General features: G+C 40.4%; 1 protein-coding gene across 2 annotated transcripts in view; it reads left to right on the top strand.

Moving 5' to 3' along the window:
- Window positions 1–12,332, top strand: part of LOC141787971 (receptor-type tyrosine-protein phosphatase gamma-like) — a 613,454-nt gene that overhangs the window by 478,152 nt on the left and 122,970 nt on the right. For both annotated transcript variants that reach the window (XM_074666742.1, XM_074666750.1), the window contains one exon: window positions 96–162. In XM_074666742.1, coding sequence (XP_074522843.1) covers window positions 96–162 — 67 coding nt within the window. The remainder of the gene's footprint in view (window positions 1–95; window positions 163–12,332) is intronic.

Consider the following 12,332-nt stretch of genomic DNA (forward strand, 5'->3'; position numbering starts at 1 on the left):
AATCCAATGTTACTGCAACTTTCAGCGTCTGCTGAGGAGCCAGTTTATAGAAACACAATCTGATGATAACTGGGTTTCTTGTTTGTGTTCCTCAGGTGGGAGGGAAGGACAATCCCGCTGTTGACCCCATCATCCATGGCTTGAAGGGTGTGGTTCATCATGGTGAGTAGTCTCAGTGCTGAGTCAGAGTTGGAATGATACTATTTTCAATTGTATGAAATGCCAAAAAGAAAAAATGTTTCAGCTGATGTTAACAGCCTGATTTTGTCATTTCAAACTCCAAACTTTGCAATCTTGTGAGTAGAGCTGAAACGATTCCTCGAATGATTCGAGGTACTCGATTACAAAAAAATACTTGAGTAATTTTCTCCGCCTCGAGGAATCGGTTAATTTTAAAAAAGATCAAAAAGTGGTATTTCAAATAGAGCTGAGGCCATATTAAGAGAGTTTTCAGACCCCTCAAGCTAACTCTTATACAAAATAGCAACTAGCAACAAATCTAGCTTCTTTTCTGGAGTTTGGAGACTAATGGGTCATTCTACGAAACGGGTGCCATTTGGGTCCATAACATTTGATGAGATGTACAAGGCACAAAAAATGTGTCAAAGCAAGTGCTCTTATTGACATGCTGTATCAGAAAATTCAATTTCTAAAAGAGAAAAATTTTCATTGAAAAATAACTGCTTTTTAACTGAACAAAAATGTATTTTATCCGATTACTCGATTAATTGATGGGATTTTCAGTAGAATACTCGAATACTAAGATATTTGATAGCTGCAGCCCTACTTGTGAGATTTATTTTTTGCAAGAACTGACACACTTTGAAGAGTGACCCTGTAAAAGTGGAGACCTTCAGCTGAATGTGTCAGTGGATTTTGAGTTCACAACAGTTGCTGAAACATTAAAGAACCTGCAAGAAATGCATCCTGGTTTAGTTTTATAAACATATGATATGTCCTCGTGCTTTAAAAGGCGGACAAGTCCAGTGTTCCAAATAAAAAAGAAAACAGCTGCAGTGCAATATTGTGGTCTAACTGCCCTCTGCTGGTCTGGCTGTGTACTACATTTGATTTTTCTTTTTCTTCTTTATTTTTTTTTCTTCATCCTGCAGACGTCACTGTTCTGATTTCCATCATATACCCAGGTCTTTTGCCAGGTGGAAACAGATAAATAATAGGCCACAGGAGCCATATATTCCTGGGAATGTTTTGCCAGGAACGTAAAAGTCATGGGCCTTTTTTCCCGAGCACACTTCATGGTCCTGACCCACCAGTTGAGAAATATTGGCCTGGAGCAGAACTTCATTTTAAACTTCTGCTCATAAGTCAGAACCTCAACCTCCATATTCACCAGACCACAAGAAGACTTGTCATCCAGTCTGACCAGTGTGCAGCAGCTGGAGTGGAAAGCCTTGACTCAGCAGTTTGACCTGATTTACTCCACATCGACTCTTGCCATCCACCAATCAGGTTTCAGTGTTTTTAGGGACATGAGATTTATTCTGCTTAAATAATTCAACTCAATTTGCGGCCACATTTATCTGCAAACTATTACTGCAGAACAATTTAACTGTCGGCACTCATGATGTATTTTAGAAAATGAAACATGTCCCGATTAGACTGAAGACCAGCTTTGCACTGTCTGCTCATTATGTTTGAACTGAATATTTTCTGACCTGTTTCCTGCTCAGGATGGTTCATAACAAACTCTGCTAACCAAGACCTTTGGTGAAAATAGATCAGCAGAGATTTAAACATCTACAAAAAACTCAGACAGCTTCTGCATGAATAATGGACAAGAATGAAAAGCAGAAAAGTGTAATAGCACAGAAAAAGTTAAAGATAAACTTTATTGATCACCATAAGTGAAATATTTAAGTGGTGGCAGAACAGCTCAGATCCAACTCACTTAGAGAATAAAAACTTTTATCTTAGATTGAAAAATTATCAGTGGTGCAAATTTGATTACCCAACTAATCAAACTGTGTCTACTGCTGGGTATTTCAATAACTGTCTTGTCATCATCAAATTGATTATTCTAGTACTTGAATATTTAATTGCACTGTATCTTAATGATTCTAATATAGCATTAGGCAGCATAATGATGTACAACATGGTAAAGTTTGCTCCAAGTTTTTGTTGGAGGAGAGGAGCATGGAAAAGAGAGGAGAAGAAAAAATATAAAGTGTTATTAGGAGAAGATTTTAAATGTCAACGTGCCTTCCCCAGCGCTCACACATTGCTGACGTACAAAGCTGATTTTTCTTGCAATCATGAGTCAAACGCTCCTAAACTTCAGACACTTTTGACTCAGACGTTTTTCATTCTCAACCATGTTTTCATGTTTTATTTATCTGCTGTGTGCTACACCCAGCAAAGATAGTAACGAACCAAGATCTTGTTACTCTTTGAGGTTTTATTGGGCCATGTTTTGTTCACCTGTTGCTTCCTGGTTGCTGCGTGTCATGCCTATAGATTTTTCTTGCGTAGACATAATCTCTGTGATGTCACCCATTTGATTCTAATACAGAGTTTTGAAGCCCATCCTCGGGGGATAAACACAACCTCACTTTGTTGGGGTGAAGATGAGGCCAAACAGCCAATTTTTGTGCGTTTAAAAACTTGAAAAAGTTGTACAGTTTTTGAACAATCATTTTTAAAACAGGCAGTCGATTTGTTGACTAAGGCAGTAAGATCCACTGTTTAGGCTAGGTGTGCTTGTAGTTTCTGGTGTTTCTGTAGCCAGCCTCAAGTGGACACTGGAAGAACTGCTGTTTGAGGCACTTCTATAAGGGCTTCATATTTTTGTTATCCAGATGTTGCTGCCTGGGCGTGCCCCACTCTTAGCAAAGATAGTATCTCACACCTTAGCAGTTTACCTCCAGAAAGGGATCATGAATCCACACACAGCATGAAAGTGTATGATGATGCCACTAATGACTCACCAACTTTTAAATTCTTAAGAAACTAATTTTGTCCTCATTTTTTATTGATGATGTTGATGAATCATGGCACTCCAAGTAAAACAAAAATGTCATATTTTCTCAGAGAATTAGACATATTACCTACGCACAGAAATAGTTTGGAGAACATCAAGGGGCAACACAGGCGAGCAGCTTACTGACACTAATAGCAGTATCCAGCAGTCGTCAGCATCTCAAAGACTTTTTCTTGAATCCTGCACAGATGTGTTTCAAAATTTGAGTTTGTTCTTGACTTCTTCTCAGTGGTTATATTACACTTTAAAGATGTTGAATTTTTCCCTGTAACGCCTTATATACACCAGATACATCTGCAGTGTGACTGTGTTTCGCTGCGTCTTGACTGCATTTGTCAACTTACACTGGCTGCGTGTTCAGTCCAACAGGCCTCATGACTGACAGTCACAGACCGAGGAGTTCTTGCTCTTCACACTCCATTGATAAGTCTCTCTTCATTCATGTTGGGCTGAAAAACCTCAAATCTGTTGACTCCTGGTCTGGCTCCGCTCATTATGTTCATTTGTAATCGTAGTCAAGCTAAATACGAAATAATTTTGACACGGTTTGTTTTATTTTGAAAGTCACTGGGTCATTTTAGGTAGTTTCCAGTCAGGACTTCCTGTCCAGCTTGATCTTCCCTATGCTGAAATTTTGCGTCACAGCTCCGAGTCCATCAAAAAATAGGATGGCTGCGTATTACCTGCAACATGACGTACCAGCTACGCAGAGGTACTGCAACAGAATTGATTTGAATGAAACCTACTTGATCCATTTGCCATAACAGAACCAGGCGGCAACCTCTGGTCTAATATGAGACAATGCTCAGGTGCTTAAATCTGCTGTTTCTCCAGTGTCCACTTGAGGCTGACCAAAAGTCACATATGCACTGTTTTCAAAGCAGAAATTGTCTTATATACAGACTGGTTCAAAAAACATCTCCTGTCTGAGTCGCTAATTTTATTATCAGCACTCACTGTACGGGGGTGAATTTTCTTTCTAACTCGAGGATATTAAGATACCAAGCTCATCCAATCAGAGGCACAGCTCAGGTCCACGCGACCAACAGGCACCCTATAGCTGTACGAGAAGCCCTTGCCACAACCAATATGGCTGCTATATCCAATCTGCTTCATTTTCTGTTTCAGAAACAGACGGGTGACATCAGGGGTTTTATACAGTCTATAAATGAAATGCAGACACAGCTGGTGTATTTTAGCCATAAGTCTCTTGAAGCATACAGTCTAACACGTTGTGGCAGTTTCTGAAGCTTCCTTGCAGGAACTGTTGCTGAACATATGAACAGGCATGGTCCTTGTAGTCATCATCAATAAGTAATTTTCTGTTCTCTCTTTCGTTTGAATCATAATGCAGTCAATGTTTGAGCACAGGTTCAAGTTTTCCTCTGAGTGATCAGTGCTCAAGTCCAAGTCAGGTCAAGAAAATCTGGACTTTAGCTGGTTTGATCCAGCTTCAGTGTGAAAAACAGCCACACATTTTTCTCCAAGAGAAAAATAGACTGTCAGAAGAGAGATCCCAGTGAAGTAGTGAGTGCAATGAGTCTAAGTGTTTCAACATCAAAGTGTCCTTAAATCAGTTCAGGATTTATTTGATGTTATTTTTTAATGCCACTGTCCTGATTTCTAAAGGTTTTCAGATACACGAACCCGTGACGTGTAATGTTTCATCAAACTTTAAATACAGGGCACTGAAGCTTTGTACTCCCTCTCAAAGCATCTCAGCCTTTTGCATCATTAAGCACCACACATGCAGCAAGTTCACACAGTAAATTAGGACTTCTGGGAAGATTCAGTGTTTTTTTTGTTTTTTTACTTCACAGAACAAATTAGAAGGTTTAACACTGGTTTTTGCAAGCATTGTAGTCTCTCTGTTGAAAAACAGTTTTCTCGTGCACACAGCCCTGAAGTGCATCTATGTCATGATCAAAACATTTACCCTAAAGCAGTGTTCTGTCTTGTCCCCCCCAAAGGGCCTGACTCGCCTTGCAGCAGCAGAACGGCTTCAGAGTGAATTTTCAGAGCCTCAGCATACACAAATAAAACTTTGATAAAACCCCACCACATGATACTTGCACTTTATCTCCGGCTCAGCTATCTTGGAAATACTAGTCTGCCTCTATAATTCATCTAATACAAAGACCACTCAAGTTCAATCAAGGCCACGCTCCGAGCTTTCCCACTGGGAATGTGGTTGGCTAATTCGCTCTGTCTCCACCGGTGCACCTCTATGGAGCAGCGGGTGGGTAAATTTTTCACAGCGCTCTCCTCTCTTGTTGCCGGGCTTGTCTGGCGGACACGCACCACAGGTCTGACTCCTCTGTCTTTGTACCTCATGCCTTGTTGCATTTTACATGAAACCTTGCTGGAACAAATGCCCTCTGACTAGCTACCAGCGAGCGAGCTCTGCGCCATCCCTGTGAAATCAGGCCGGTAAAAAGGCTGAGTCTGATTTACATAGAAGACTCATGAAAGGCTTCGGCTGCAGAGAGAGGAGCCCATTGTCTACACTGGGTTTGCAGGGAGATGGAGGCAGATGCAAAGACTGATAATGATGCAGTGGGATGATGGAACAGAGGAGAGGAGAAGGCGAGGAGGAGCAGGGGGCTCTGTGATTGCTTTCCCCAGCTCTCATTCTTCTTATTTTAATGTTTCATTGTACTGAATTCTGGGTAATATTTGAAGCGATAGTCATTGAAATCAATGACACCGTTTTCATACAATCACTTTGATGCAAACCAATGCAATTCAGTGTTCTTTTCAAAAAGTTATGAAGGCAAAATGTCGCATGCTACAATTAAACAATAATACTCCATTTTAAGAAGAGTTGTTGTGCTGTGAAAATTTTAATAAAAACACATTGTGATGATTTTCAAACCAATTAAAGCCAGAATTTGTTAATAAATAATTCAAAGATAAATATTACACATAGAAAATTAAAAAAATGTTTTACGAAAAATGTCTACAGGTTTTAAGTTACAAGGCCTCATGCTGGTGCAGTAGTTAGCGCTACTGCTAAATCCCATTAGGCAGATGCCTTTTTGTGTGGCGTTTGCATTTTCTCCCTGCGTATATGTTGGTTCTTCAATTTTCTCTCATAATACAAAAATATGTTCATCACACTGACTGGCAGGGGCGGCCCTGGCTACTTTTGCGCCCTGGGCCACATGAAAGTACAGGTGTAAAAGTGCAATCTAAAACCTGACTTTTCTAGCCTTGTTTGATGCAAAATCATTAATGACATCATCATACGAAATTTGCTGTCCAACTGTGTAATTGATGCTGATATGGCAAGTCCAGAGAGATGCTCTTGAGACAGAGATGACCTCAGGTACGTTTTAATAGGCTTTTGTTTAGAAAAACTCCTCTGTGCTTCAGCTGTCACTCACTCACACACAACCTCAGCAGTCGCAAATTGATCCCCTGGCCAGTGACACACACGTACAACCTGTGTGTATGAATCTCAGGCTCAGCAGCAAGTTGAAGTAATGATAGGGGCGCCCCAGCACCTGCTCCATGTGGAAATTAGCAATAGTGTAGAAAACTCCTGTTTTTTTGTTTTTTTCTGTTTTTTTTTTCTTTTTTTCTTTCTTTTTTTTCTTTTTTTCTTCTGGGCGCTAGTGCACCCTCACATAGATTGCACCCTGGGCAGTCGCCCACATTGCCCATAGCAAAAAAAAACGTTCCTGTTGATCGGTCACTTTAGACTTCTTATTGGTGAGCATGTGATTGGTGGTCTGTGTCTAAATGTGAGCCCTGTGATAGTCTGGCAAACTGTTGCACCTGAGCAGCAACCTCCAGTCTAAAAATATGAGAAAGTGCAGACGAGCTAAAACATGCTGTTTCTCAAGTGTCCACCCAAGGCTGGCTCTGGAAGTCACATACATACCAAGAAAAACAAAAAAAAGCTGTTTTTATTGTATAATTTTGGTCATTATAGCAATTGGAACTCGAGCTTGTGTCACTTCCAATATGGCTGCTACAGCCGATTTGCTTCATAAATCTGTTTGAGGAACAGAAGGGTGACACTGAAGACACTATGTCCAATAATTATACTGTCTATGGTTGCGCCCCACTTGTATCCAGTGACACGTTCAAGCCCCTGTGACCCTTAAAGGAAAAAGCACTGAAGGTTATGAGATTTATGAGGGGTCATGTTTACTATTGTGTTGCATTATCTCTTACTTCAACAAGTCTCTACAAACATTTAAGAACTGAGGAGACCAGTTTCTGGGGTTGAGAAGTTAAATCTTGTCAGAGCGCAGATGGCCTAGTGGTTCAGGTCACGCCCCATGAGGTTCACCCTTGCACAGGTGGCCCAGGTTTGAATTAGCTGTGCGAAAATCAAAAGTTATGCTTTCTTTGTTGTTTTCAGTGGATGACATGTCAGGATTCAGGCAGGCTAGTTCACCACCTGGACTCTACTACTACACAGCCACGCTTTTGTGATCCCCGCAGGAAGTAGTTGGCTGTATTTATCTGCGTCATTTGAAAGGCAGCAAATGTTCAGTGAATGTTGGGAAATGATTTGTGAGACACCAGGACAGGTTCCTCCCAACTCTGTCTATTTTAAATGAGCCTGTGCCTTTGATTGATTTTACAAATAGTTTTCTCTTTGTCAGGTGCAGTGTGAATCTGCGCTTTGTTGAAAACAGAAACGAACTGTTTTCACAGACACTGTTTTGAGTGATTTGAGCCAATGCAGGGACTTCCACTACAGAGTCATGTCTGTTTTTAGTGTAGTGCAGTCTGGGGCCTTAAAATCCCGTCCATCAAGTATCAGTTATGAGGTTTTCCCCTTTATATCAAGATGTTTATATCTGGATCTTTTTGATAATAATCTTTATTGAGGAGAAAACCAACAAACACACTTTTTTGAAACTGTAGAAATATTCCTCTACCCAGTCTCTCACTGAGTGGTGAACTAATTCTCCTCTTTACTTTTTAGTGACTCAGATACCCTTGAAAATAAATGTAGGGTTTTGTTTTTGTTTCTTTTAACATTACATAACTTTTTTAATGTGTCGTTAAAATCAAACTGAAAATGAGCATACACTTTAATGATATTTTAATGATTGTCTGGTTGTCTTTGGTCCATTTTAAACAACCTTTTAGCCATTTATGATCAGCAAACTGTCAGATTCTGTTTTCATTAACACTTTACACAGCATCACAGGCTTAAAGACTTGGTGTTGATTAAAAAGACATTAGTAGCATCAGTAAATCCATGATGCACTCCACAAAGGCAGGCTAAATAAATGTGTTTTTATTTTTTGGGTTTAAGTATACGAGTCTTTTGTGCTCCTCTCAGATCCTCTTGAAGGCTGTTCCAGCGCCTTGGAGCGTAATGACTGAAAGCAGTAGCTCCAAATGTTTTTTGTTCTGCTTTGAGGAACAGCCAAAGGAGAAGCAGCAGCGGATCTGAGGAGGCCTTCCTTTTCACAGACTAAAAGCGTTCCTGAGAGGTAGTCTGGTACAATGCCATGTACCGTCTTATATACTTCTGAAGCTGTTTTAAAATCAATACAAAAGCTAACCGGCAGCCAGCGAGAGGACTTGGAAAAGGACGCACACTCTGCTCCCCTCTTTGTCTCTCTGTGCACGTGCAGCAGAATTTGAATAAACTCATGCTGATTTATTTTAATGTGCTGGAGCAGAAAGCAGAGCATGACAGTGGTGTAACCCGGTAGTTGTGATGAAAGTTTTCAGAGATCAACATCCTCACAAAACACCCACATTTAGCACAATCAGAGGTGTTAGATAAGAAAGAGGAGGGAGAACTGAGTCACACTGTTTACTGCTGTCAAGAGGCATTACACCTGGGCCACACTGTTTACCTCTACCTGCATGTGAAGGCTGAGCCGCTGTGGCGTGCATGTGTGTGGTGTCCACATGGACTGAGTGTCAGCTAAAGTGCTGCAGCTGCCAGCTCTGTGCAGAACTTTTTTTAAATGACAGACATCAGTGTTCACACGTTTCATTTAGAGCTCTGTGAGGGATTCAAACTGGTTTTCATGTATCTTCACGACCTATAGAGAAGTATGGGAGATTCGCCAGAATGAAGGGTGACGTCTTTAAGGTTTTAACAAGGGGAAGTTTTCAATTTCGCAGTTTTTGTGTTTTGTATTTTTGTCTGATGTTTATAGATGAAGACAAGTAATTAAAAGTTGAACCTGGTTGGCACTTAATCAACTAACAAAGACATCAATTTTGATTAATTTGTTCATTATTTTTTAAATTGACTGTAATTAGCATTAATGATTAAAACCTGCCGATCATGCAACCTAATAAAACAGAAATGGTCCCCACAACCCCACAAACTTGAATGATAGAGTCCACCTGTTAGGCTGTTTAAAGACTGTTGTGCTCTTGCATTACTGATTAAGACGTTTCTGTTTCGTTTGTTTTTTTGTAATTCACTGTTTATGCAGATCGTGCATGCACAATTTTAATCTTTTTGGATAGCGTTTTTTTTTTTGTTTTTGTCAGGAGGTTTCCCTGACATTCTGCACCTGCTTGGCTTTCATGGTGCAATTAGTTAATTGGTCAGTTTTTGGCAGACTTGCATACGGCTAACACCACAGCCAAATGGGCCGTTCCATAACAGTACGTTAGGACTAATGGTCCCATTTGAGTAATAACTAGATGTGCATAGGGGCCCAGAATCCCCAAATTTTCTGGACTTGAACTTTCTTTTCAGGGACAAGACTTGCGTTAAGATCAACATCTTGTAGCCACGTCATTTTTGAGTCTTTTAAAATGTCTCCTTCTCCTTTTTTTCTTTAAATAAATATGATATATTTTTAATGTGTCACCAATTGTGATTATTTGAAATGTCAGATATTATACTCATAACCAAGATTCAATATTAAAGAGGCTTTATTGTCATAAAAGCACATGTTCACACATAGGTAGAGTAAAAGTTCACCATTAAGGTCCGGTTTAAAGCCTGATAAATAACTTTTAAAAAAAACAGTAATTCTGAGGGGCTGATTTGAATAGGAGGTGGGGGTCTGTCGTGGAGGGTTGAAGCTGTTCCTGAGCCTGGTGGTCTTTCTCCGAAAGCCCCTCAGCCACCTGCCAGACGGGAGAGGGTCAAAAAGTGTGTGTGTGCAGGATGAGCAGAGTTTGTCATGATGCAGGTGGCCCTCTTTCTGCATCTGTTCCTGTAAATTTAAGAAAAAACAGAGCGCTATAAGTGAAATACTCAGTGGTTGGGTGGTAGTAGAGGGTCTAATTTAAACACGTTATGCCCATAAAGGTTGCTTCAAAACTACTGTTCAAATGCTGTATAAACTTGTTACATTTTAGCACAATAAGACCAGGATTTTAAACTCTCACCCTTTCTTAATTCCCAGATAAACAACCTCAGCATGCTCTTAGGGTTAAAATTCTGTCTCCTTTTAGTGATCCAGGTTTATTGGCTATGCAAGAGCTCTACAGTTTTTGATAGTATCATGTCAGCTTTTAAGAGGTTAATATTTGAGACAAGTTTTTTGAACTGATGGCCAAATTCCACCAGATCCATCTCTGGTTCATCTCCGCTCCATTACAACGAGACTTCTGTTTTTTTTTTTCACCGGATGTCTAATGGTGGTGAAAAGATGCATCAGTTTTTGTATTGGGGGGACCATAGGCTGTATATAGAGTGGACAGCGTGGCTCCGCCATTTATCATATTACAGTTTTGAAGCCATAATTCCCCCATCACAGGCGCAGCCATTGAAGCAGTTTGCAGCCAGAGTCTGCGCAGTAGAGACAATGAGGGATTCTGGGAGAATCTGAGTGGAGCCAGGTGACAAAAACAAAAATTATTATTTTTTCTTCCGAGAGTCTAATCATTTCTTGACTCCATCTCCTGACATCTTTTACAGTCCCCGAAAAAAATACAAGTGAACGGCAGCTGTCAATCATCGTTAAAAATTATGATAAACCTTGTTTTTAACTAATGAAAACGAAACTTTCAGAAAAAAGGGCTTGGATACAAGACAGCCAAATAATATCTTCAAATCACCACAACAATCAGACGTGAGAAACATTTCTACGAGGTGTATTAGTTTTTTAACGTTTAACTACAGCCCATCTTGAATGGCTGGAAAGCCTGATTTTTTAACCTATACTGCAGCCAGCCACCAGGGGGAGCAGTTTTTGTGGAGACCTCACTTGGAGCCGATCAAGCAGACGTCCAATTTTTTTACAGTCTATGAGCAGGACAGTAAGTGAGGCCCTGAAACACAGCATCGAGTCATCCATGTGGCAGATCTATGTCCATATTTTACTCCAACCTCGAACCGGTGTATCTAGCAGATCAAGGCCAGAAGTCAACAGGTTTAAGGATTTAAGAGACCAATGGTGACATCATGAATGAGGAGGGGAGAGACTCAGCATTGGGATAGGGGGCACAAGAAAGCCTATGTCATGTGACTCCAGCTGTCCTGTTCAGATGTGTTTAGCTTGTGTGTTTTAACTGGATGACAGAGCCTGACCTCAACAGTGTACAGGATTTAATATGTATGTGGACATATGAATGCTTCCCTGCTCTTTGAAACAAAGTGTAAAAAGTTTCTTAACCTTGTTTTTGAGGAAGTAGATGAGGAGTCTATTCAGTTTCCTGGGCACATGGGATTTATTCTTAGAAACTCAAGTTTTCTCCTCTCAGCTGAGCTCCTCTGAAACACGCCTGTCAAGAGATATCCTCCAACATCATCACATAGACATCTAACAGACACAACTTTTTACATTTCAGCAAGATGTGTTGACTTTATCAACATTATTGATTAAAGTTGACTCCAAAAAAACACCTGCTGGATCAAAATGTCTAACACAAGACACCATAAAGCACGAAAAATCAAGTTTAGAGGGTGCAAACAGAATCCTCAAAATACACCAAGAAAGAAAAAAAATGGGGACAATTTAATAGATGCGTCTGCCCCAAATTTCTGGGAATCCTTTTGAGGAGAGGATGAAAAGGAAGCTTAATATGCAAGTGCTGTGCAGTGGAGCCACATCAGATCTGATGTGAAAGAGAGCGGTTTGGGATTAAACCCCCATCAGCAGCCGAGACACAGACATACTGTTACTGTAGTACAGGCGGCTGAGAGAGAGGAGGGAAATTAACACAAAATTTTTCTTCTTGGGATGCCACGGGGTCGACACGGTGCCTCAAACCAGGGAAAACACCACAAGCCATGTACACCCTTTAAAGATTAATTGCCAATCAGAGTTGCAGAGTGCCGAGTCAGTGGAGACTCCGTGCAGTGAGTGAGATAGTGAATTAATGGACTTGTAATTTGTGCCGTCGAGGAGGAATGGCTTCATTTTAATACGGTGACATGAGA

This window comes from Halichoeres trimaculatus, unplaced genomic scaffold (assembly GCF_033239565.1).
Source record: "Halichoeres trimaculatus isolate MK-OKI-2021-1 unplaced genomic scaffold, fHalTri1.1 fHalTri1_scaffold_1, whole genome shotgun sequence".
Classification (NCBI taxonomy): Eukaryota; Metazoa; Chordata; class Actinopteri; order Labriformes; family Labridae; genus Halichoeres; species Halichoeres trimaculatus.